At 41.8% G+C, this 27,424-nt stretch overlaps 1 protein-coding gene and 1 long non-coding RNA gene across 2 annotated transcripts in view; one reads left to right on the top strand and one right to left on the bottom strand.

Moving 5' to 3' along the window:
• The window catches only part of LOC141581278 (uncharacterized), a 9,452-nt gene extending 4,402 nt beyond the window's left edge, over positions 1 to 5,050 (bottom strand). Inside the window, exon 1 of the long non-coding RNA XR_012513852.1 lies at positions 4,935 to 5,050. This is a non-coding gene — a long non-coding RNA (uncharacterized LOC141581278). The remainder of the gene's footprint in view (positions 1 to 4,934) is intronic.
• ZFP82 (ZFP82 zinc finger protein) lies at positions 5,051 to 27,424 on the top strand. Its single transcript, XM_010347994.3, has 5 exons — positions 5,051 to 5,184; positions 10,913 to 10,999; positions 13,104 to 13,230; positions 15,764 to 15,853; positions 18,236 to 27,424. The coding sequence occupies exons 2-5, from the start codon at positions 10,991 to 10,993 to the stop codon at positions 19,603 to 19,605; spliced, it is 1,596 nt and encodes a 531-aa protein (XP_010346296.1). The 5' UTR covers positions 5,051 to 5,184; positions 10,913 to 10,990; the 3' UTR covers positions 19,606 to 27,424.

Raw genomic sequence — 27,424 nt, 5'->3', positions numbered from 1 at the left:
TGTATATATATTTTATATATATATAGTGTATATATATATTTTATATATATAGTGTATATATATTTTATATATATATAGTGTATATATATATTATATATATAGTATATATATATTTTATATATAGTATATATATATTTTATATATATAGTATATATATATAGCATATATATATATTTTATATATATAGCATATATATATTTTATATATATAGCGTATATATATATTTTATATATATAGCGTATATCTATATATATTTTATATATATAGTGTATATATATATATACACACACAAAGAATATATATGTAGAATTCCTGTAATTTTACATTTAATTTATTGAGTAAACACCAAACTTTTCCCACAGCAGCTACAGCATTTTACATTTCCATAAACAATGTATGATAGTTCAAATTTCACTATATTCTTACAAGCACTTATTTTTCCTTTTTTAAAAAAAATACTGGCCAGGTGCAATGGCTCAGGCCTGTAATCCCAGCACTTTAGTAATTATATATGTATATATATATATATATATATATATGAATTATATATTTATTGCAGGAGATGTGGATTGTTGCAGAACAAACTACTGATACATGTTATGCACCTTGGTATGTTTTGTGTGTGTGTGTGTGTGTGTGTGTGTGTGTGTGTGTGTGTATGTAAAGAAAAATGTATATATATATTTTTTGGAGACAGAGCTTTGCTCTTGCCACCCAGGCTGGAGTGCAATGGCATGATCTTGACTCACTGCAATCTCCACCTCCAGGATTTAAGCAATTCTCCTGCCTTGGCCTCCCAAGTAGCTGGGATTACCAGCGCCCGCCACGAAGCCCAACTTATTTTTGTATTTTTAGTACAGATCAGGTTTCTCCATGTTGGCAGGTGGGTCTCGAACTCCTGACCTTGTGATCCTCCTGCCTTGGCCTCCCAAAGTGCTGGGATTACAGGCATGAGCCACCGTGTCCGGCCACACACATATGTCTTTTTAAAGACAAACTCTTGCACTGTTGCCCAGGCTGAAGTGCAACCTTCCCTTACTGCAATCTCCTTTTCTTGAGTTTAAGGGATTCTCGTGCCTCATCCTCCCATGTAGCTAGGATTACAGGTGCACACCACCACGCCCAGCTAAATTTTGTACTTTTTTTTTTTTTTTTGAGACGGAGTTTCGCTCTTGTTACCCAGGCTGGAGTGCAATGGCACGATCTCGGCTCACCGCAACCTCCGCCTCCTGGGTTCAGGCAATTCTCCTGCCTCAGCCTCCTGAGTAGCTGGGATTATAGGCACGCACTACCATGTCCAGCTAATTTTTTGTATTTTTAGTAGAGACGGGGTTTCACCATGTTGACCAGGTTGGTCTCGATCTCTCGACCTCATGATCCACCCGCCTCGGCCTCCCAAAGTGCTGGGATTACAGGCTTGAGCCACCGCGCCCGGCCAATTTTGTACTTTTAGTAGAGGCAGAGTTTCACCATGTTGGCCAGGCTGGTCTTCAAATCCTGGCCTCAAGTGATCTGCCCACCTCAGCCTCCAAAAGGGCTGGGATTACAAGTGTGAGTCACCACACCTGGCCCACTTACATATATTGAGTATATACCTAAAATAATTGAAAATAAATGTTCAAACAAGGTCAAGACAGAAGAGCATTTAACCATATCAGTGTAGAAAATGTTATTGAACAAGGCCAGGTGTGGTGGCTCAAGCCTGTAATCCCAGCACTTTGGGAGGCCGAGGCGGGTGGATCACGAGGTCGAGAGATCGAGACCATCCTGGTCAACATGGTGAAACTCTGTCTCTACTAAAAACACAAAAAATTAGCTGGGCATGGTGGCACATGCCTGTAATCCCAGCTACTCAGGAGGCTGAGGCAGGAGAATTGCTTGAACCCAGGAGGCAGAGGTTGCAGTGAGCCGAGATGGCGCCATTGCACTCCAGCCTGGGTAACAAGAGTGAAACTCCGTCTCAAAAAAAAAAAATGTTATTGAACATTCTAAGGAATGTACTTAATTGTCCTTTTTGTGTCTTTTGGTTGAAAAAGAATAAACATTAAACTCAGCTCAGTATTTCCAAAGTAATAAGAAACAGTTTTACATATAGGGATACTTTGGGAAACCTTGTTTCGACCACTATCTTTATTTACATTCAGTGAGTGACAAGGCTCTGTAAAGACACAAGAGAATTAATTGGTCACTAGCAGGCAAGGCAGACATCAAGCACTGTAAGAAATCAGAGACTGACTTCAAAGAAAACTCAGCATTTATTGATAAGTTGTGTTATAATATTACCCCACCAATGGCTGGCCTTCATGCCATAAAAGTTGTACACAAAGTTTATGACAGCAGTATCACAATAGCCAAAAGGTAGAAACAATGCATGTCTGTCTACTGATGGATCAACAAAATGTAGTACATTCATACAATGGAATGGTATTCAGTTAGAAAAAGAAATATACAGCATGGATGAATATTCAAACCATTATGCTAAGTGAAAGGAGCCAACCATAGAAGGGCATATATTGTATGATTCCATTTATATAAAGTATCTAGAACAGGCAAATCCATAGAGACAGAAAGCAGATCAGTGGTTGCCATGGCTGGAGGAAGTAAAGAATGGAAAGCAACTTAATAAATACATGGGTATATTAGTTCGTTTTCACACTGCTGTAAAGAACTGCCCAAGACTGTGTAATTTATAAAGAAGAGAGGTTTAATCAACTCACAGTTCCTCATAGCTAGGGAGGCCTCAGGAAACTTACAATCATGGCGGAAGGGGAAGCAAGTACATCTTACAGGGCAGCAGGAGGGAGAGAGGTGGGGGGGGTGGGGCAGAGAGAAAGGAGGAACTGTCAAACACTTATAAGATCATAAGATCTGGTGAGAACTTACTATCACAAAAACAGCAGCATAGGGGAAACTGCCCCCAGGATCCAATCACCTCCCACCAAGTCCCTCCCACAACATGGGGGATTATGGGGATTACAATTTGAGATGAGAATTAAGCGGGGACACAGAGCCAAACCGTATTAGTGGCTTTTTTGTTTTTGCTTTACTTGACCACTTTTTTGTTTTACTTTACTTAGAAAGTGTATGGGGCAGGAGTCTAAACCATACTCTGTGGGGGCAAAGTATATATATTTTTTCCCAAGTTTTAAAAAACAATCAGGCCAGGTGTGATGGCTTATGCTTGTAGTCTCACATATTCAGAAGGCTGAGGCAGGAGGCTGGCTTGAGCCTGTGAGATTGAGATTGCCGTGAGTTATGATTGGCCACTGTATTCCGGCCTGGGCGAAAGAGACCCTGTCTCAAAAAAAAAAAAAAAAAAAAAAAAAGGCTAGGTGTTGTGGCTCACACCTATAATACCAGCACTTTGGGAGGCTGAGGCAGGCGGGTCATGAGGTTAAGAGATCAAGACCATCCTGGCCAACATGGTGAAACTCCATTTCTACTAAAAATACAAAAATTAGCTGGGTATGGTGGCACACGCCTGTAATCCCAGCTACTTGGGAAGCTGAGGCAGAATTGCTAGAACCTGTGAGTCAGAGGCTGCAGTGAGCCAAGATTGCACCACTGCACTTCAGCTTGGGCAACAGAGCAAGACTGTCTCAAAAAAAAAAAATATATATATATATATATATACACGAATCATTCTTATTTCCTTAGCTGTACAACTGGTAGCAGGACATATTTGGCCTGCAGGATATAACTGCTCTAAAAGAACTGCAATCTAAAATTTCATTTACTAGCTTTGTTATTACAATTTTAGTTTTATAGCAACTATCAAATTAATAAATTAATATAAATAGATAAATATTAATAACTTAATATGTTGATATTGATAGGAACCAAGATTTCTGTTAGAGAAAATAAGCATGAGTATAGAAGGCAAGAATAAAACACTGTGATGTTAAATTTAAATTAGGGAGCATGAATTTGTGCTTTGGGTCTCAAGTTTCTTGCCCTGCTTTAATAAAGGGAAAAAAGTGACTGATCTACAACCCAAGATATCTGACTCCCTAATTCTGGACTGTCTGATCTAGCCAAACTGCCGCTTTTATTTTTTCTTAATCTAGGTCTTCTCAAATCTTCTTCCGCTTCCTCCTCAAAATCCCTAAGAAACAAGTAAAGGCCACTCATCGGAATCTGGGGCAGAAGCAAATAAACTACTCTATGCCAGAAATCTCCTTTAAAATCTTAATCTAAAAGTTATGCTTATTTACATTCTCCCCAATAACAGGCCTGTGATTAAATACAAAATAAACACGTAATTTAAAAAAAAATCCTCTTTTCACCAAATCCTGTAGTCAAGCTGATGCTCTTGAGGATGCAACATTCCCCTCTCTGTTTTAGAGTTGAGGAGAGCGAGGCTCTCAGTCACTATCAATTATCCAGTCACTTCGTCACAGCCCCGTAAGCAAGCACACACCCACCACACAATCAGGGGCGTCATTTCTCAGACACACACTGACTCACATTCACGGTCTCCAGATAAGGTTGGAGAAGGAAAACAAACATTCCCCCAAACCGCGACACAGTAAGGTTTACCGTGGGTTATAGACGCGCTCACAGAAACGCAAGCGCACGCACTCAGTCAACCGGTGATCTCACAGGCGCCCGTGGCACTCTCAGTCCTAGGGAGCTCGACTTAATTCCAGTCACACAATCTCAGTCACAAACCTCATCCCGGTCACCCCCGGTTCCCCCGTGTCACACCGTCTCAAATCCCAACTAGCCACACTCAGTGAAAGAATCCCACCCAGGACCGCGCCAGGGACAGACTCGCAGGGCCGACCTCGCTCACAGAGCTCCCCAGTCGGTCCTATGGACAGGCAGTCGCCCTTTTTTTAATGCACCAGCCATCTGTCCCCGCTCCCCTCCAGGCCCTGCCGCGCCGTCCCCAGGTGCTAAGGGACTCGAAGCGTAACCTCGCTGGGACCGACCTGGCTCTGGCTCCAGCTCCGGGTTCCCTCAGAGCCCGGGGTGCATCAACGAGCAGTCGGCTGCGCCTGCGCACTCCGTGAAAGCGCTTGGCCCTCCCAGCAGCCCCCGCGCGCAGCCAGTTAGGGCCGGGGGATTGTACCGCGACCCGGTCGCGGCTCTCTCTGTTCCGCCGGGCATCGCCGCGGCTCGGGTTCGCGCCCCGAGAGAGCAGTCCTGGCCATCCGTAGAGAAAGCACTGCAGCCCAGCGGGTAAGGAGAGGGAAGGGGGGCCATTGCAGCACTGCACAGCGGCTGTAGCCGGCGCCTCAGGCCCGGGTATGTGTGTGGTGGGCTTGACTGGGCTGGGGCTGGGACGTGACCGCGACTGTGCGGCCAACTTGGGTGCAGAGCCTGCGGTGTGAGCGAAGGCCCTGGAGTGCGTGATTGACCCCAGCATCCTCTACCCTCTGGCCACACTGGGCCCAGCTGCAGATAAATGGCCCCTGGTCAGTTTCTGCGGCAGAAAGGACTCACAGCAGAAAGGCTCAGACTAGGCCGGACCAAATGGCTCACATCTGTAATCCCAGGGCTCTCGGTCAGCGAGGCGGGAGGATCGCTGGAAGCCAGGAGTTCGAGACCAGCCTGGGCACCAAAGCGAGACTCTCGTCTGTGCCAAAATTTAAAAAAATGAGCCAGGTGTGTGGCGCGCTCCTGTGGTCCCAGCTACTTGAAAGGCTGAGGCAGTAGGATGGTTTGAGCCTAGGAGGAGTTCGAGGCTGCAGTGAACTATGATTGCACCACTGCACTCCAGCCTGGGCAACAGCGAAACAAGGCTCAGACCTGACCTTGGCCTAGGAATGTTATAACTGAACAAGCTCCCGCTCCCGCCCAGTCTGGCTCTTGGAGGGACCACCACACCACCTCCCTGCGGACCTGGACCCATGCACGTGCACTCACAGCTCTGAAGAGTCCAACTGCAGGTTTTAGAACACAGTGTTTCTTCCAGGAAGCTATTGTGAACTCCAATTCCAGCCCCGGGCATCAATGACCCTCGCCTTTCTTTTTTCTTTTATATATATTTTTCATATTGTTTGCTGAGAGACCCTGGCCTTTCTTTGATGCTGGGCAGAGTTAGCAACACCCTGTCTTATGTTACTCTAGTTATGTATGGGTGGGCAGTGGTGGCATTGTGCCCTATTTTAAAACCATGCGAGGTTGGGCTGCAAGAAAAGCCTGGTTCCCTTCTTAGCCAGTCCTGCCCGACTCTTTAAGAAAAGGAGTCTGAGGCCGGGTGCGGTGGCTCAAGCTTGTAATCCCAGCACTTTGGGAGGCCGAGGCGGGTGGATCACGAGGTCAAGAGATGGAGACCATCCTGGTCAACATGGTGAAACCCCGTCTCTACTAAAAGTACAAAAATTAGCTGGGCATGGTGGCACGTGCCTGTAATTCCAGCTACTCAGGAGGCTGAGGCAGGAGAATTGCTTGAACCCAGGAGGCGGAGGTTGCGGTGAGCCGAGATCGCGCCATTGCACTCCAGCCTGGGTAACAAGAGCGAAACTCCGTCTCAAAAAAAAAAAAGAATTTATACCTTCTAAGATTATGGGGCCATCGATTAAACAGTTACCTGGGAAAATTATCAAGTAAGATATCTCTTCAGAATTAGGTATTTATTTTCTAGTAGCCTAAGGGTACTGCTAAGGACAGATTTATATATGTATAACAGAAAAAAAAAAGTGGTAATAGCAATATTTAGACATACTGAACAGAAAAACTTGATTGACTTTTTAAAAATGTATTTAATATGATGTCTTATCAAAGCAAAATTCTTGTGCTGGTTTTATGATATGGAATGATGTCCCTTTGGAGCTACTAGGGATGGAAAGCAAGAGGGGCCTTGTTCTACTCTTTGATTTCTGTGAGTCCTTTTTAATAATATTAAGAAGAATTACATTTTCAAGCTTAGTTTTAACATTTATCAGTTAGTGTTTTAAGAGCAATGATGGAAAAATCTCAATAAATTTTTAGAGAAAGGGACTACTATTAAAATGGTTAAAGATAATTTATCAGCGAAGACCAAATTCTTAAATTGAAAATTATTGACGATAATTTTTAAAATAATGGAATGAGGGTTATCGAATGTTTTTCACTGAATTTAGTCCTTACAGTAAGCCACTTCAAGTGCTTTATGTATTATGTTCTTAACCTTCACAACCCTATAGGGTAGGTACTGTTATTATTCCCCAATTTGTCTCTGAGGAAACAGAGACACTAAAAATTAATGTGTCCAAATTCTCACAGTTAATAATTGTCAGAGCTCAAATACTAACAACAAAGCCTGTATTTTTTAATAAATCAGAGTCTGCCACCTCCCAACATTGTGCATGCCTGCCTGCCACACCTAGTAATTGATCATGAATATCTTCCTTCATTAACTAATATGGACCAATGTCATTAATAATTGCATAATAATCTATAATATAGTGGAATATCATTTATTCAACTTGTTGCCTACTGTTAGGTATTTGATTTTGGGTTGTCGTAAACTACTTTTTTTTTTTTTGTAAGTGGAGTTTTGCTCTGTCACCCCGTCTGGAGTGCAGTGACGCAATCTCGGCTCACTGTAACCTCTGCCTCTCAGATTCAAGGGATTCTCCTGCCTCAGCCTCCCAAGTAGTTGGGAATACAGGCACATGCCACCATACCCAGGTAATTTTTATATTATTAGCAGAGATGGAGTTTCATCATGTTGGCCAGGTTGATCTCGAACTGCTGACCTCAAGTGATCTGCCCACCTCGGCCTCACAAAGTGTTGGTTACAGGTATGAGCCACCATGCCCATCCAACAAATTATTCTTTGATGAGCTCTCTTGCAACACATCTTTGTATAATTTTACAAATATTTAATAATGATAAATTCCTAAAAGTGGAATTTCTAGGTTGAATTATGAGACATTTATAAAGTACTCAAAATATGCCAGATCTTGTGCCAGTCCTTGGGGGAAATACAGTGACCAAAATGACATGGTTGTTATCCTTAAGTTATTATTTATCAAGGTAGACAAGCCTATGAAAGAATAAGACTGAGATAGGTGAGGTAAAGGTCATTGAAGAAGTTAGATGGCATGGCTTGAGAGGTCATGGGAAGGAGACATCTGATTATAGCAGGCATTGTCAGGTTATGACGAAATGATAGCAAACTCATGGGGTTCCTATGGGGTAATGGATTTTATATGATAAGCATTTGCCTTACATGTTTTATCCTCATGATGTTGATGCAAACTGAGACGAACAGGACAAGAAAATTCAGCAGCTCCTAGGAGGGCCTCATGGCTAAAATAACTTTCAGAAGCAAAACAAATGCTTGGTCAAGAAGTCATGATAAATAGCAGCAGTGGAATAAGGCATTAGTTGAAGATGTTTAGCCATGTATGTTGGCAGAACTTCAACATACATGAACACACTTAGAAACCATAGAGTCGGTTCAGATTTTTGGATCTGTAATCAACAAAAGCAGTAAAAACATAGCAGCTGTTTTTAGGATAGTGTGTTTTTTTTCTCCAAGTTCAAGAGATGACTATTTTAAAAAAAGTATCTCTTTAACCTATGTGAAGAACGCTTTCCACTATACAAAGTTAAAATATATAATTCAAATATATATGTGGCCATGTAGAATTGTGAAATAAATGTAAGCAAAAAAAAAAAATCAAGATCACTATCTATTGATGCCTGTCAGTGCTTCTTTGTGCTGATTTCTATGTATGCTTTACAGATGTCCTCAGAGTGTTCATTTTATTTTTCTAAGAGGTTATATATCTTGAATATTTTATAGATCTTTGTATAGTTTCTAAAACTTAGCACTTACAGATTAATACACACGTATATTAGCTGGGTGTGGTGGCATGCGCCTGTAATCCCAGCTACTCAGGAGGCTGAGGCAGGAGAATCGCTTGAACCTGGAAGGTGGAGGTTGTGGTGAGCCTAGATCGCCCCATTGCACTTAGCCTGGGCAACAGAGCAAAACTCCATCTTAAAAAAAAAAAAATCATACACATGTACATACTCTCTCTCTCTCTCTCTCTCTCTCTCTCTCTCTCACACACACACACACACACACACACACACACACACACACACGTTTTTGCTGTAACTGAACAGGATTATACTACCCACAACTGTTTGTTACTACATTCTTCACTCAACAAACTATGCTGAACATATTTCCATGTTTCCAATTAAAGATCTACATCATCATTTTAAAATGGCAATAGTTTGTTTTACTCTGTTGATGCTTTGTGATTTATTTAACTAGTTTTCTATGGAAGGACATTTAGGTTCTTTCCAGCTTTATTTCATTATGAACAATGTTAACATACTCTTAACACATACCTTTGATCATATGTACAATTATTTTCTTTAATCCCCAAAGTAGAATTTCTGCTTTTTTTTTTTTTTTTGAGACGGAGTTTCGCTCTCCTTACCCAGGCTGGAGTGCAATGGCGCAATCTCGGCTCACCGCAACCTCCGCCTCCTGAGTTCAGGCAATTCTCCTGCCTCAACCTCCTGAGTAGCTGGGATTACAGGCAGGCGCCACCATGCCCAGCTAATTTTTTGTATTTTTAGTAGAGACGGGGTTTCACCATGTTGACCAGGATGGTCTCGATCTCTTAACCTTGTGATCCACCCGCCTCGGCCTCCCAAAGTGCTGGGATTACAGGCTTGAGCCACCGCGCCCGGCCAAAGTAGAATTTCTGAATCAAAGAGTATGCATGATTTAAATGATGCTTGTACATACTTTAAAATCTACAGTCTGCAGTAAACTGCTAGAATGTTCATTTCCTCTCATGCTTGATAATATGGGCATTGGTACTCAGATGCCTGCTGGTGAGTTGTGTTATTTTTATTTTATTTTATTTTATTTTGGTGAAGCATGCATGCCAGTTTACACTCACTGGAATAAGAAATTTTGGGTTTCAGAGACAAAAGCTAGAGTTGAAGGAAAGCTGACTCTGTGGTTAGAAAAATCATTCCAAATGCAGCTTTGCTACTCATAAACTGCATTTCTGCAAGTGATTTTATTTCTCTTTCTGTGAATTTCTGATCCATTGTACGGATAGAATAATTATTGTGCTAAAGAGCAATCCTGAGGATATAGTAAATATATATAGAACACCCAAGGGCACAGTGGCTCATGCCTGAAATCCCAGCACTTTGGGAGGCTGAGACTGGCAGATCACAAGATCAGGAGATTGAGACCATCTCTACTAAAAATACAAAAAATTAGCCAGATATGGTGGCACATGCCTTTAGTCCCAGTTACTTGGGAGACTGAGGCAGGAAAATCACTTTAATCCGGGAGGCAGAGGTTACAGTGAGCCGAGATCGTGCCGCTGCACTCCAGCCTGGCCTACGGAGCAAGTCTCTCATCTCAAAAAAACAAAAAACAGAAAACAAAAAAACACTCAACATATGGGAACTCTTGATAGACATTTGTTATTGTCAAATGACCAAGAACATGAATCCATGCCTTTTCAGCCTAGGTTATAAGAAAGAGAATGGCAAATGAATTCCTTTCAGAAAACAGTGTGGATGATTCTGACTGGAAATAGAGAGTGATGAGCCCAGAGGGTTTTGGAAGTTGTTCTGACTGCAAGCAGGGCTGCCAGTGCAGCAATTTTATGGTGATAATGGCTTGGTCCTTATGAATTTCTCTCTTTGTGTCTGGTGAATCTAAACAGGCCTATGATACTTTGAAGAAGGAACACTGTAGTTTAGATGATAACAGCCCCTTTTCAACCCTGGAGTTAGCAAGGGTTGAGACCTGTGCAGACTCCCTCAAATCTCTCTCTCTCTCTGCCTATGTGTGTGTGCGCACACGTGTGTGTAGAGTGGGAGGCTGTGGTAGAGAGATTAAAAGAGAGGGGAAAGGTCTTAGTAACTCAAGTCATTTGGGGATTCCTGAGGTCCATCTGCTCTCATGGTCTTGTTTTCTTCCCCCTAGATTAGCCTCTGTGGACTCGGCGCTTCTCCCAGCAAGTAAACCTCAAGGAGGACTGACCAGTTTTTGAATTTCTATACCATGGCCCTTGTAAGTTTTATTTCTCCTTCTGGGAATACCAGCATGTTAAGGTCCTATGACCATTATTTTATCCTGAAACTTCCTATCAGAGCTCTATCCAAGAACCTTCTTCCAGTTCTTCCATATCCAGTGGCAGATGAACCATAAGGCTTGTCCTGTGAACACTATTCCAGTCATTGTTCTTGTATTTTGTTGAACAAATCATTCAGCGTCTCCTATATTGCTCAGTCTTCTGCTTTTAGCTAAAATGGAGTAAAAATGAAATATCTTAAAGTATTTGAACAGTCTTTGTGAGTTGATAAGAGAGGATGGGCCCATTTATCCACTCATAGGAAAACTGAACTTTTCCAGACTTGAGTTTTCCAAGTATGTAAGATAAGGGTTGTGGCTGGGCATGGTTGCTTACACCTGTAATCCTACCTATTCAGGAGGTTGACATGGGAGAATTGCTTGAGCCCAGGAGTTCGAGGCTGTAGTGAAGCTATGGATGTGCCACTGTACTCTAGCCGGGGTGACAGAGAGAGACCCTGTCTCTTAAAAAAAGTTAACAAAAAGCTAAGAGTTGCTGTTAGTTGGCCTCAGCCTCAGTATATGGTAAGATCTCATGCTCTGTGAGGCTTTTAGGACTGAGTAGGGGTGTGGCTAGGTCTTACATGCAGAGAGATCAGAGATCTTCTCTTAGAATTCCTGAGTTATACCCAGGAACAAGATTCCATTTTTGGTTGAACAGGATGTGCTGATCTAGAACGACATCTTTGCAATGCTGGATTATCCTGTATCAGTATCCTTTAACTCAGGAACAAGGCAGGCATATGGGAAGGGATGGAAAGTGATAGCATATGAGAAGATAATCAAGGTACATAGTAGTCACATTGACTCCCAGAAATGAGGAGAATCTTAAGATATTGTCCAACCAGAATATCTAAGTATAGAAGAATGATTAAATCTTACATATGCATTGTATAGCCTATTATCCAACCAATTTTTAACAGTCATAATTAGGAAAAATGCTTAAGATCTACTTCTAGGATAAACTTAGAAGACATTCTCTAATTGCATTTAGATCCTTTTCTAAGATAAAGATATTATAGGGAGGGAGACAAAAAAAAATCTTTTCTTTAAGGAGAAAGGGATGGAGGAACTCACCTTTCTTGGGAATTTATGAGGGAGACATAGTAGGCAAAGGCTTATATACAGTATTTCATTTAATTGGAAAACTGATTTTCTTTCCCAGACATGTCTGGATTAAGATTTGCCAGAGTGCATAACAGGCTATGTCTGTAGCAACAGGACCCTTCAGGAACCCAGGCATTTTGCTTCAGGCACACTCGTTTCCTGACTGGCTGTGTTGTAGGCTTCCAGCCCAAGCCTGTTTACTTGCCATATGGTTTACTTCCTGCAATATCTCTTCCCTCTTTTCTTCTTCTATCTTTTTTTGTTTGTTTGATTGTTTGAGATGGAGTCTCGCTGTTGTTGCCCAGGCTGGAGTGCAATGGCGTGATCTCGGCTCACTGCAACCTCTACCTCCCGGATTCAAGCGATTCTCCTGCCTTAGCCTCCCAAGTAGCTGGGAGTATAGGCGCCTGCCACCACACCTGGCTAATTTTGTATTTTTAGTAGAGGCAGGGTTTCTCCATGTTGGTCAGGCTGTTCTCAAACTCCTGACCTCAGGTGATCCCGCCTGCATTGGCCTCCCAAAGTGCTGGGATTACAGGTGTGAGCCACCACACCCATCTCTCCTTCTATCTTAAAATACATTTTCGGCCGGGCATGGTGGCTCAAGCCTGTAATCCCAGTACTTTGGGAGGCCGAGGCGGGTGGATCACGAGGTCAAGAGATCAAGACCATCCTGGTCAACATAGTGAAACCCCGTCTCTACTAAAAATACAAAAAATTAGCTGGGCATGGTGGCGCGTGCCTGTAATCCCAGCTACTCAGGAGGCTGAGGCAGGAGAATTGCCTGAACCCAGGAGGCGGAGGTTGCGGTGAGCCGAGATCGTGCCATTGCACTCCAGCCTGGGTAACAAGAGCAAAACTCCATCTCAAAAAAAACACAAAAAACAAAAAAAACATTTTCTTCCATTTCAGTTATAATATGTGGTTGTCATTTCAGCGATCAGTGATGTTCAGTGATATATCCATAGACTTCTCTCCAGAAGAGTGGGAATACCTGGACTTGGAACAGAAGAATTTGTACAGAGATGTGATGTTAGAGAACTACAGCAACTTGGTCTCACTGGGTAAGGTTATCTGCTTCTAGGAATTTAGACTGTGTTCTCTGTAACATCAGCTTTTTCCTCCGGAAATTTCAAGAGTACTTTTAGGAAACTAAATTTCTGCTCCACTTTCTAAAGGGAACACTTTGAGCTTTATTTCACTGGAAGTGAGCACCTTCATTAAGCACATTCACCTTCCTCATCCTTAAGTAGCCGTTGGGTCTTCCTTAATAATAAAGGGGCTGGGTTTGAGATCTTTGTTATTTGTAGCCTTACCAGTGTCAAAGAAAACAAGATTTTCACTTTGTGTTTGAATTCAGAATTGCTTTAGATGTTTTGTTACTTGTTGGTATATTACTTGTTACTTGTAAGGGAAATAGCTAGATCCTGTTTATTGAATTTTCTCTATCAAGAGAATACATATGATTTATCTAGTGGTAAAATGGATGATTTATTTACAATTCAAGAGAACTCATTCCTTTCATTAATAAACATACTCAGTTTTACCTATTTTACGATTGAAAATTAAAAATCCAAGAATTTTGCTCATGTGTTTTATTGTACAGCAAGATGACTATAGTAATTGTATACTGTATATTTCAAAACAGCTACAAGGGAGTGTTTTTAAAGTCCTCACCACAAAGAAAAGAAATGATAGATCCTTGAGGTGATGAATATGCTAATTACCCTGATTTGCTCATTTCACAATAAAATCTATCAAAACATCATATTGTAGCCTATAAATATATACAATTATTAGTCGAAAGACAAAATAACTATTAGTGAGTATATGGAGAAACTGGAACCCTCATACATTGCCAGTGGGAATGTAAGATGGCATAGATGTGATCCTATAATTCTTCTCCTAAATGTCTACTCAAGAGAAATAAAAACATGTGTCTATACAAAGATGTATAAGTATTCACAGTAGTATTATTCACAACGTCTAAATAAATGGATAAATGAAATGTGGCAGTCATACAATAGAATATTGTTCATGGAAGAAACAAACTACTGATGCATGTTATAGCATGCAAGAATATCAAAAACACTATGCTAAGTGAAAGAAGCCAGATGCAAAAGGTTACATATTGTATGATTCTATTTATATGAAATGTCCAGAAAAGGGAAATCTGTAGAGGCAAAAAGAAGATCAATGTTTGTCTAGGGCCAGGAGTAGGAATGAAGATTGACTGCCAGTAACCAGCAGGGATGGTTGGGGGATGATGAAAATATTCCAAGTTTGGATTGTAGTGATGTTTGCACAGCTCTGTAAATTTACTAAAAATCATAGAATTGTACATTTAAAACAGGTAGATTTTATGTTAGTTAAATTATATTGCAATAAGGCTGTTACAATCCAGTAACTTGGCCAGGTGAGGTGGCTCACATCCGTAATCCTACCACTTTGGGAGGCTGAGGTGGATAATGAGGTTAGGAGTTCATCTGGCCAACAGAGAGAAACCTTGTCTCTACTGAAAAAATTCAAAAAATTAACCAGGTGTGGTGGTGTGCGCCTGTAATCCCAGCTACTTGGGAGGCTGAGGCAGGAGAATCGCTTGAACCCAGGAGACAGAGGTTGCAGTGAGTTGGGGGTGAACCACTGCACTCTAGCCTGGAGTGACGGTGTGAGACTCTTATCTCAAAAAAATAATAATAATAATACAAGAACTTTACATTTAATTTAACATTGTTTGAATATCCAAGTCATAATAATACATGTCCCAGGAAACTTCTTATATTTTCTCTCACCAAATAACAATAACCAATAGCTAATGAAATATAGTGTTTGGTATATACTCTAGGCAGTGTGTAGATACAGACACACTAATATAATCTTAATACTCTTGTAAGATAGGTACTGTGATTATCTCTATTTTATCGGGAAGGAAAAAGGTAGCATAGAAGTAACTTGCCCAAGGTCACACAACTAGGATGTGGCTCAGGCAGGATTTGCACTTGACAGTCTCTGATCTCAACCACTATTGCCTCTGAAGAAGAAACACTTCTGTCAAAATAGATTTTAAGAAGATTTTTTTTTTTTTTTTTTTTTTTTGAGACGGAGTTTCGCTCTTGTTACCCAGGCTGGAGTGCAATGGCGCGATCTCGGCTCACCGCAACCTCCGCCTCCTGGGTTCAGGCAATTCTCCTGCCTCAGCCTCCTAAGTAGCTGGGATTACAGGCACGTGCCACCATGCCCAGCTAATTTTTTGTATTTTTAGTAGAGACGGGGTTTCACCATGTTGACCAGGATGGTCTCGATCTCTTGACCTCGTGATCCACCCACCTCGGCCTCCCAAAGTGCTGGGATTACAGGCTTGAGCCACCGCGCCCGGCCTAAGAAGATTTTTTATTTCCTCTCTAATCTCTAATGTGTAACCTTAATGTAAATGTTCTTAAAACATCTTTCCCTTCTTTGTTTTGCCTTATCAATTACTGTTTTTTTTTCTTTCTCTCAATTACTGTTTTGCTATATACTTTAACCAAGATTGAATCAAAGTAATTTTAAATTTATTTTTTATTTCAATGTACCTTATATATTTTTTCTTCTGAGCAGGATGCTTCATTTCTAAACCAGTTGTGATTTCCTTATTGGAGCAAGGAAAAGAGCCTTGGAAAGTTGTGAGGAAGAGAAGACAATATCCAGGTGAGGGCCAGTCAGGCAGGAAGAAGCTGTCACCACAGGGAACCCCAGATTGTTGGGGAAGAGGCATATCCTTATGTTGTTTAGAAAGCCCTCTTTAAAGGTCTGTGGACCAAGGAGGAAAGGTCTGCAACCTGGGGAACAAATTAAGGTCTTGGCTGGGGATACTAAAAGAACCACTTATTTGTCCCATTCACCGCTCATCTTTTTTATTATTTTTCTCTCCAGTTTTCCTCCTCTTTGATGGAGCTGTGGGGTAGGGTGGTGCTCTTTTTGGTTCACTGTTGACAACCATTGTATATTTTGATTCAGCTGTTTTTCTCTTTTGCATTTTATTTTATTTTTGAGACAAAGTTTCACTCTTGTCACCCAGGCTGGAGTGCAGTGGCGCAATCTTGGCTCACTGCAACCTCCACCTCCCGAGTTCAAACAATTCTCCTTCCTCAGCCTCCCGAGTAGCTGGGATTACAGTTGTTCACTACCACAGCTGGCCAATTTTGTGTATTTTTAGTAGGGACAGGTTTCACCATGTTGGCCAGGCTGGTCTTGAACTGACCTCAGGTGATCCACCGGCCTTGGCCTGCCAAAGTGCTGGGATTACAGGTGTGAGCCACCATGCCCGGCTTCCACTTTTATTTTTATTTATTTATTTATTTATTTATTTGAGACTGAGTTTTGTTCTTGTTACCCAGGCTGGAGTGCAATGACGCATTCTCGGCTCACCGCAACCTCCGCCTCCTGGGTTCAAGCAATTCTCCTGCCTTAGCCTCCCGAGTAGCTGGGACTACAGGCATGCGCCACCATGCCCAGCTAATTTTTGTATTTTTAGTAGAAACGGGGTCTCACCATGTTAACCAGGATGGTCTCGATTCTCTTGACCTCGTGATCCATCCACCTCGGCCTCCCAAAGTGTTGTATTTATTTTTAAAGTAGAATAGGAACCAAGCTTGAATAGAGATGAGGTTTCACCATGGTAGCTAGACTGGTCTCGCTCTCCTGACCTTGTGATCCCCCGACCTCGGCCTCCCAAAGTGCTGGGATGACAGGCATGAGCGTGCCCAGCCTTGAGTAAGACTTTTAATGATGTTTTTCACTTTTATTGCTGGGTTTTAGTTTTTAAAGTTTCTTCTAAGCACTATGGTTATGTTTTATAGATACTTATGTGGAGGTTTTCAAAATATAGACTTTTTTTTTTTTTTTTTTTTTGAAGCAGAGTTTTGCTCTTGTTACCCAGGCTGGAGTGCAATGGCGCGATCTCGGCTCACCGCAACCTCCGCCTCCTGGGTTCAGGCAATTCTCCTGCCTCAGCCTCCTCAGTAGCTGGGATTACAGGCACGTGCCACCATGCCCAGCTAATTTTTTGTATTTTTAGTAGAGACGGGGTTTCACCATGTTGACCAGGATGGTCTTGATCTCTCAACCTCGTGATCCACCCGCCTCGGCCTCCCAAAGTGCTGGGATTACAGGCTTGAGCCACCGCGCCCGGCCGACTTTTTTTTTTTTTTTTAAGAAACAGGGTCTTGCTCTGTCACCCAGGCTGGAGTGCAGTGGCATACACACACTGCCTGCAAACTTGACCTCCTGGGTTCAAGCAGTCCTCCTACCTCAGTCTCCCACGTAGCTGGTACTATAACACATACCACCATACCCAGCTAATTTTTTAATTTGTTTTTTGTAGAAATGAGGTCTTGCCATGTTGCTCTGGCTGGTCTCGAACTCTTGGGCTGAGGAAATCCTCCTGCCTTGGCCTCCTAAAGTGCTGGGATTACAGGTGTGAGCCACTGTACTCAGCCTACCATTATTTTCTAAAAAACAAAAATACAGCCAGGGACCCTGGCTCATGTGTATAATCCCAGATGACTTAAAATGTTTACTTAATCACCAATCTTGCTATTTTGTATGAACTCTCATTTTTCCTGATGTTTTCTTTTGCTGTTTTTCTTTTCAGATTGTATACCAATATTTTAGAGTTTGATTGAGGATTACTTAAGTTGTCTTTTATTTCTACGTTAGAAATGTTGCTTCTAGCCGGGCGCGGTGGCTCAAGCCTGTAATCCCAGCACTTTGGGAGGCCGAGGCGGGTGGATCACGAGGTCGAGAGATCGAGACCATCCTGGTCAACATAGTGAAACCCCGTCTCTACTAAAAAATACAAAAAACTAGCTGGGCGTGGTGGCGCGTGCCTGTAATCCCAGCTACTTAGGAGGCTGAGGCAGGAGAATTGCCTGAGCCCAGGAGGCGGAGGTTGCGGTGAGCCGAGATCGCGCCATTGCACTCCAGCCTGGGTAACAAGAGCGAAACTCCGTCTCAAAAAAAAAAAAAAAGAAATGTTGCTTCTTTTAGTAAAAGAAAACAGCATGTGTTTGCTTTCTTGTCTTATTTTAGATTTGGAGACCAAGTATGAGGCCAAGAAGTTGTCTTTAGAAAATGACATTTATGAAATAAATTTATCACAGTGGAAGATAATGGAAAGAATTAAAAAACATGGCCTTAAGGGTCTCATTTTAAAAAATGATTGGGAATCCAAAGAAAAAATGGAAGGACAAGAGAGACCTCTAGAAAGATACTTCAGTAATGTGAAAATGGCATCTGAAAAAGTATCCTCTTACCAGAAACGCACGTCTGCTACTCCACATCAGAGACTTCATTTTGTCGATAAACCCTATGAATGTAAGGAATGTGGAAAGGCGTTCAGAGTGCGCCAACAGCTTACTTTTCATCACAGAATTCATACTGGTGAAAAACCCTATGAATGTAAGGAATGTGGGATGGCCTTCAGACAGACTGCACACCTTACCCGACATAAGAGACTTCATTCTGGTGAAAAACTCTACCAATGTAAGGAATGTGAGGAAGGTTTCATATGTGGTGCCGATCTCAGAGTACATCAGAAAATGCATATTGGTGAGAAGCCCTATGAATGTAAAGAATGTGGGAAGGCTTTTAGGGTACGAGGACAACTTACTCTGCATCAGAGGATTCATACTGGTGAGAAACCCTATGTCTGTACAGAGTGTGGGAAGGCCTTTAGACAGTATGCACACCTGACTCGGCATCAGAAGCTTAACAGTGCTGACAGGCTCTACGAATGTAAAGAATGTGGGAAGGCCTTTTTGTGTGGCTCTGGTCTGAGAGTACATCACAAACTTCATACTGGTGAGAAACCCTATGAATGTAAGGAATGCGGGAAGGCCTTTAGAGTGCGACAACAACTAACACTCCATCAGAGAATTCATACCGGGGAGAAACCCTATGAATGTAAGGAATGTGGAAAGACCTTTAGTCGTGGTTATCATCTTATTCTCCATCACAGAATTCATACTGGTGAAAAACCTTATGAATGTAAGGAATGCTGGAAGGCCTTTAGTCGTTACTCACAACTTATTTCACATCAGAGTATTCATATTGGAATTAAGCCCTATGACTGTAAGGAATGCGGGAAGGCCTTTAGACTACTTTCACAACTCACACAGCATCAGAGTATTCATATTGGTGAGAAACCCTATAAATGTAAGGAATGTGGGAAGGCCTTTAGATTGCGCCAAAAACTTACTCTACATCAGAGCATTCATACTGGCGAAAAACCCTTTGAGTGTAAGGAATGTAGGAAGTCCTTTAGACTTAATTCATCCCTTATTCAGCATCTGAGAATTCATTCTGGTGAGAAACCCTATGAATGTAAGGAATGTAAGAAGGCCTTTAGGCAACATTCACACCTTACCCATCATTTGAAAATTCATAATGTAAAAATATAAGAAAGTCTTTTCAACTTCTGTGTTACAGAACATTCTATGAATGTAGTAATTAATCTCTTTTGCTCCCTACATGCAACTGATTTGGCATAAGAGGTTTTATACCATTAGAAGAATATGATAATATAATGTATTCCATCATCACCCAAACCTGAAACTTCAGCACATTTGTTCTAAAAAGTAATTCTGTTATAAGAAATGTGAGAAAGACACTTAACTGTCATCCCTATTCCATCACTACTTTGTGTCGTCCTGGACAAGATGCTTAACTGCTCTGTGCTATAATAGTTTTAATTTATGAAATGGTCATATAAGAGTGCAGCAATTTGATACTCTTTTGATCAAGAGGTGAATTTATATCCCCTCTGTTATATATAGGCAGACTGTGACTGCTTCGCCCAGTAGAATATGGTAGATGTAGTGCTGTGCTCGTTTCTTGACTCAGACTTTACTATACTAGTAGAGTTACTACTTCATCTCATGAAATGAGAGAACTGTCATGTTCCAAAGTCTGGCTGCTTTCCTGAAGAGACCACATGGAGAGGCCCTGACACTGCATAGAGAGGGAGAGGCATCCTGCTGAACCCTGTCTTCTTGACATCCACCAAGACACTAGAGATTGGAGTAAAATTTTGGATCCACCAGACCAGCCACCAGCTAAATGCCACTGAGTGACTTGGTGACCTCAACTGATGCCATGTAGAATGGAAGAATTGACTGACTAGCTGAGTCCCTGCCCAAATTTCTGACCCACAAAAACATGAGATATGATAAAATGGTTGTTGTTTTAAGCCACTAAACTTTTAAAAATTATCTTTACTTCTTTTTGGATAATTCATACTAAAGGCTTTGGGCATAATGAATTTAAAAATGCCTTCCACCAACATTTACTTCTCATTGAACTTGAGATATCTTATTCTTGTTAAAATATTGAAAGTAAGAAATTCGGCCGGGCGCGGTGGCTCAAGCCTGTAATCCCAGCACTTTGGGAGGCCAAGGCGGGTGGATCACTAGGTCAAAAGATCGAGACCATCCTGGTCAACATGGTGAAACTCTGTCTCTACTAAAAATACAAAAAAATTAGCTGGGCATGATGGCGCATGCCTGTAATCCCAGCTACTCAGGAGGCTGAGGCAGGAGAATTGCCTGAACCCAGGAGGCGGAGGTTGTGGTGAGCCGAGGATCACGCCATTGCACTCCAGCCTGGGTAACAAAAGTGAAACTCTGTCTCAAAAAAAAAAAAAAAAAAAAAAAAAGAAAGTAAGAAATTCCTTTTCAATTTCTTCATTAAAAAACAGATATCCTAGAACAGGTGAGGTAGCCTATGCCTGTAAATCCGGCATGCTGGGAGGCCAAGTAAGGAGGATTGCTTGAGGCCAGAAGTTCAAGACTAGCCTGGACAACATCATGAGTCCCTCTACCAAAAAAGTTTAAAAATTACCTGGGCATGGTGGTGCATGCCTATAGTCCTAGCTACTCAGGAGGCTGAGGTGAGAGGATCGCTTGAACCCAAGAGTTGAGGCTGCAGTGAGCTATGATTGCACCACTGCACTCCAACTTGAGTGACAAATCAAGACCCTGTCTCCAAAAAAAAAAAAAATCTACAGTCAGCATTCTCTGGCCCTGGTCAATATCAAAAATTGACAAAAAATAACATGAAATTATTTGGAAATGAAAAATCCCCTGTATTATAAAACTCTATTAATTTTTTAAAAATCTGTAGCTTTTTAAAAATGCTAAATTGAGCCGGGCGCGGTGGCTCAAGCCTGTAATCCCAGCACTTTGGGAGGCTGAGGCGGGTGGATCATGAGGTCGAGAGATCGAGACCATCCTGGTCAACATGGTGAAACCCCGTCTCTACTAAAAATACAAAAAATTAGCTGGGCATGGTGGCTCGTGCCTTTAATTCCAGCTACTCAGGAGGCTGAGGCAGGAGAATTGCCTGAACCCAGGAGGCGGAGGTTGTGGTGAGCCGAGATCGCGCCATTGCACTCCAGCCTGGGTAACAAGAATGAAACTCCGTCTCAAAAAAAAAAACAAAAAAAAAACAAACTATATTTCAAGACAACCAAAAGTTAGTGAAGGAAAGTTGTTTATTATTAGAGAATTCCAACTGGTTAAAAGGTCAAAGGAATAATTGAATTTGAAAATTACACTTTTTAATTTTACAAAATAATGGATTTTGGTGATGATAGTAGTGGATGCCAAGACCATTAGGTGAAAAATGGATAGGAAGCTTATACTGTATGAAGCAGAATGCCAGGACACTAATCCATATTAACAATTTCTAAGTAAGAACAGCCAAATGCACCTGATGTGATGTAATGGATGCACACAGTGGATACCTGTGAAGTTTTCTTGGTCCCCTAAATTCATTGAGAAGTACAGGTTAGTCTACAAACCTAATTACCGGTTTACAGGAAACATGGGAAATGAACAAATTAATGACACAAACAAACAAATGCACAATTCAGGAAATTCTGCAGAAGTGATGGCCTAGTTTTTTTAACCAATACATGTCAAAAAAAAAAAAAAAGATAAAAGTGGAATCCTACATATTAAAGGAGACTTAAGAGACGTATCTATCAAATACAGTGTATGGAACATTTTAGGATCCTCGTGTTAAAATGTGCTTGGGATTTGTTTTAATCAATCATGGTGAGACAGGCAGACATAGAAATGATTGTCATGAAGGAATAAGTTTATACTCAGATCCTAGAAACAGGAGGTGTGGCATGCCACGTTAGAGTCACGTAAAGAGGTGCCCGGGTGTTGTATCAGGATGGAGAAGGGGTGAGGGCAGAGCATTGGGGGTTTTCCTGGGAAGGAATGGATAAGGCAGGGGTAGGCACGCTGGTAAGTTTAGGATTGGATTGTTTGAGTAATTTTGTTGGGCTGTGGACTCTAGGGGTGATTCCTAGTTGTCGCGTTAGGATAGGGGGAATATTGACTTGGCGTATGAGAGTTTGATAAAGGAGATAGTTGGGAGTATTTGTCTTGTTCACCACTCTATTCACATACATATAATACCTATCACATAACTGGTGTGATGGGAAAAAATAAGGATTAACTTAAGCCAGAAATTTTTTAAATGTAAGATGAATAACAGGAAGTAGTTTTATGATAAATTAATGGAATAGTTAATAAAATAATAGACTAAGGATATTCTCTTTCAAAAGAACATTAATATAGATTGGCAGTTATTGAGGGAAAAACATGACTCATAGCTTTATGTATGGAAAAGGTGAAATAGCTACATAAGGAGATTTTTAAAAATATTTAAGTTACATATTACTGTATACGTGTATTTCAATGTTTCAGTATTACTATATACATATATTTCAATATGTTTCAGTCTAGAGAAACCTAAATGATAAAAGTTGACTACAGATACAAAAAAAAAAAAAAAAAACACTGAACTAATCCATAAATAAAGGGGGAAAAGTACAGTTATGATGTTGTTTTTTAAAAACTACAATCCAGGCCAGGCGCGGTGGCTCAAGCCTGTAATCCTAGCACTTTGGGAGGCCAAGGTGGGTGGATCACGAGGTCAAGAGATCGAGACCATCCTGGTCAACATGGTGAAACCCCGTCTCTACTAAAAATACAAAAAATTAGCTGGGCATGGTGGTGCGTGCCTGTAATCCCAGCTACTCAGGAGGCTGAGGCAGGAGAGTTGCCTGAACCCAGGAGGTGGAGGTTGCGGTGAGTCAAGATCGCGCCATTGCACTCCAGCCTGGGTAACAAGAGCGAAACTCCGTCTCAAAAAATAAAAAAGAAAGAAAAACTATAATCCATAGTTTTACAGGCAGTAAAAAGCTTTAAAGAATATAGAACTTGCTGGGCACGGTGGCTCACGCCCGTAATCCCAACACTTCGGGAGGCTGAGGTGAGTGGATCACAAGTTCAGGAGTTCAAGACCAGCCTGGACAACATGGTGAAACCCTGCCTTTGTTAAAAATACAAAAACTAGCTGGGCATGGTGGCGTGTGCCTGTAATCCCAGCTACTCAGGAAGCTGAGGCAGGAGAAGTCTTTGAACCAGGACCAGGGAGGCAGAGGTTGCAGTGAGCCGAGATCATGCCACTACACTCCAGCCTGAGCTACAGAGCAAGACTGTCTAAAAACAAAAAAGAATATATAACCTGTAACAAAATTTTACTAGACCATTTTATAAGGCAAATATCCCAACATAAAATTAGAGGAGGATAAATACCCCCTAAAAAGCAAAATGTGGGCCAATTTTACTTAAGATACATGTAAACATTCACAAAAAAGTATCAGTAAATTGGACTCAGTAGTCTTAAAACAATTATAAAACATAAAATGATTTACTAGGAATACCCTGGGGCCTGGCCTGTTTTCATTTAAATATGTATCCAGATTTTAGGTTTTCTGACTTGAACAATGCAACAGTGTTATAAAAAATGACATGATTCCATCACAGTATCTTTTTTTCTTTTTCAGATGGTAACCAGACTGGAGTGAAGAGGCGCTATCTCGCTATCTTCGCTCACTGCAACCTCCAACTCCTGGGTTCAAGTGATTCTCCTGCCTCAACCTCCCAAGTAATCAGGATTACAGGTGCATGCCACAATGCCCAGATAATTTTTTACATTTTTAGTAGAGACGGAGTTTCACCATTGTTGGCCACGATGGTCTCTATCTCCTGACCTCATGATCTGGACACCTCAGCCTCCGAAAGACCTGGGATTACAGGCATGAGCCACTGTGCCTGGCCTCGAAGTATCTTTTAGATCGTTTTCTATTATTCTCATTTATCTTAGCTTCACTGGCTTTACAAAAGGAATGAAGAATACATATACAAATAGGAATTCAACACAAAAATTATTACCTTTTTGCTTAGTCTATTTTGTGAAGATACTGGCTTGGCTTGATGACTCACGCCTGTAATTCCAGCACATTGGGAGGCTGAGGTGGCTGGATTGCTTGAGGTTAGGAGTTTGAGACTAAACTGGCCAAGATGGTGAAACTCTTTCTCTACTAACAATACTAAATTAGCCAGGCATGGTGGTGCATGCCTGTAATCCCAGCTACTTGGGAGGCTGATGCAGGAGAATCACTTGAACCTGGGAGGCAGAGGTTGCAGTGAGCTGAGATTGCACCATTGCACTTCAGCCTGGGCAACAGGAGCAAACCTCCATCTCAAGAAAACAAACAAACAAAAAAACACCACGGACTGGGTAATTTACAATGAACAGCAGAAATTGGCTCACAGTCCTGTAGGATAGGAATTGCAAGACTAGGAGGCTGGCATCTCATAAGGAACTTCTTGCTACATCATCTTATGGCAGAAAGGCAGAGAGGGCAAGAGGGAGCCCAACTCATCTTTTGATAATGAACCCACTCCTGTGATAATGGCATTAATCCATTCATGAAAGCAGAGTCCTCATAGCCCAATCACTTCTTAAAGGTTCCACCTGTTAATACTATTGAATTGGGTATCAAGTTTCTCCCTAAAACTTCGGGGCAAATTCACACTATAGCATGTCTTCTCTGGCCTCCCAAATTGATGTTCTTCTCACATGTAAAATACATTCACTCCCCTCTGCCGCACAGTCTTAACTCTTTCCAGCACAAACTCAAAGTTCGTTCTCATCTAGATCAGGTATGGTGAAACAAGGCATGATTTATCCTGAGGCAAATTTTCCTCCAGCTGTTAGTCTATGAAATCAAGCAAGATTTTTACTCCCAAAACACAACGGTGGGACAGGCAAAGCCTAGATATTCCTATTCTGAAAGAAATCAGGAAGAAAAAAGGGATAACTGGTGCCAAGTAAGTCCAAAACCCAACAGTGCAAACAACATGAACTCTTTTTTTTTTTTTTTTTTTTTCCCTAAAGAGTCTCGCTCTGTCACCCAGGCTGGAGTGCAATGGTGCGATCTTGGCCCACTGCAACCCCTGCCTCCCCAGTTCAAGCAATTCTCCAGCCTCAGGTTCCTGAGTAGTTGGGATTACAGGCATCCACCATCATGCCTGGCTAATTTTTGTATTTTTAGTAGAGATGGGGTTTCACCATGTTGGTCAGGCTGGTCTTGAGCTCCTGACCTCAGGTGATCTGCCTGCCTCAGCCTCCTAAAGTGCTGGGATTACAGGCGTGAGCCGCCACACCTGGCCAAACGACATTAACTCTTAAGGCTCCAGAAGACTCTTCCATAACTCTGTGACCTGCTGGGACACACTGGGATGTTGGCTGGTTCTCAGACAGCCTTGCCCCCATGGGTTTGCTGGGCTTATCCCACACAGCATCTGTTACAGGTTGGAGGTTCACACTGGTAGCTCTGCAGTTCTGGGGTTTTGAGGATGGCCTCACTTTATTAGGCACTGACCTATTGGGGACTCTCTGCAGTGGTTCTGCTCATGGACTAGTCTAACTGGGCCCCCAGGCTACCCAAAAATAGATTTTATTGTGGTTCAGTTGTCTCTTTCAGTTCCTGTTTTTCTTTTTCTTTCTTTCTTTTTTTTTGAGATGGAGTTTTGCTCTTGTTACCCAGGCTGGAGTGCAATGGCGCCATCTCGGCTCACCGCAACCTCCGCCTCCTGGGTTCAGGCAATTCTCCTGCCGCCTTAGCCTCCTGAGTAGCTGGGATTACAGGCATGTGCCACTATGTCCAGCTAATTTTTTTTGTATTTTTAGCAGAGACGGGGTTTCACCATGTTGACCAGGATGGTCTCGATCTCTTGACCTCGTGATCCACCCGCCTCGGCCTCCCAAAGTGCTGGGATTACAGGCTTGAGCCACCGCGCCCGGCCGTTCTTTTTTTTCTTTTTTCTTTTTTTTTTTTAATAGAAATGCCTGCTAAATATTGTCAGATGCCTTTTTGGCTCATTGTTACAATGTTTTCCTCCTTCAATTTGTTAATGTGACAAGTTGTACTGTAGTCATTATGGCAGGTATGTTATTGGTGCAAGAATGAACAAATAGACCAATGGAACAAAATAAAGTGCCCTGAAAAGATGTCTCTGTCTCTTTATACACACACACACACACACACACACACACACACACACGTGGTTGTCTAATTTGTGATAAAGTTTCTTTGGCCATGTGGTTGGGAAACGGTGGTCTTTTTAATGAAAAGCACTGGATCAGTTGTGTATCTGTTCTAATTAAAAAAATTAATCTTCACCCTTACCTCACACTATACATAAATCAATTCCAGATGCATGAGTGATCTAATCATAAAAGGTAAAGCAAGGACTTCAGAAGAAAATGTAGAATATCTTTCTACCATTGGGGTAGCAAAAATTTTTTTTCTTTTTTTTTTTTTTGAGACGGAGTTTCACTCTTGTTACCCAGGCTGGAGTGCAATGGCGCGATCTCGGCTCACTGCAACCTCCGCCTCCTGGGTTCAAGCAATTCTCCTGCCTCAGCCTCCTGAGTAGCTGGGATTACAGGCACGTGCCACCATGCCCAGCTAATTTTTAGTAGAGATGGGGTTTCACCATGTTGACCAGGATGGTCTCAATCTCTTGACCTCGTGATCCACCCGCCTCGGCCTCCCGAAGTGCTGGGATTACAGGCTTGAGCCACCGCGCCTGGCTTTTTTCTTTTTCTTTTTGAGAAATTTTGAGAACAAATCCAAATATTAAATTATGATATTAAATTGTTTAAAAAACTGGCTGGGCACAGTGGCTCACGCCTGTAATCCCAGCTATTCAGGAGGCTGAGGCAGGAGAATCACTTGAACCCAGGAAGCGGAGGTTGCAGTGAGCTGAGGTCGCACCATTGCAGTCCAGCCTGGGTGACGAGTAAAACTCTTTCTCAAAATAAATAAATAAATAAATGTTTTTTAAAAAA

Source organism: Saimiri boliviensis, chromosome 14 (genome assembly GCF_048565385.1).
Source record: "Saimiri boliviensis isolate mSaiBol1 chromosome 14, mSaiBol1.pri, whole genome shotgun sequence".
NCBI classification, from domain to species: Eukaryota; Metazoa; Chordata; class Mammalia; order Primates; family Cebidae; genus Saimiri; species Saimiri boliviensis.
Note: the sequence above shows the minus strand (reverse complement) of the source record. Positions and strands in the feature narration are given on the sequence as shown.

Coding starts and splice junctions, on each gene's coding strand:
- ZFP82 (XM_010347994.3), top strand. Junction 13,231..15,763: donor CAGCAACTTGGTCTCACTGG/GTAAGGTTATCT, acceptor TCTTCTGAGCAG/GATGCTTCATTTCTAAACCA. Junction 15,854..18,235: donor GAAGAGAAGACAATATCCAG/GTGAGGGCCAGT, acceptor GTCTTATTTTAG/ATTTGGAGACCAAGTATGAG.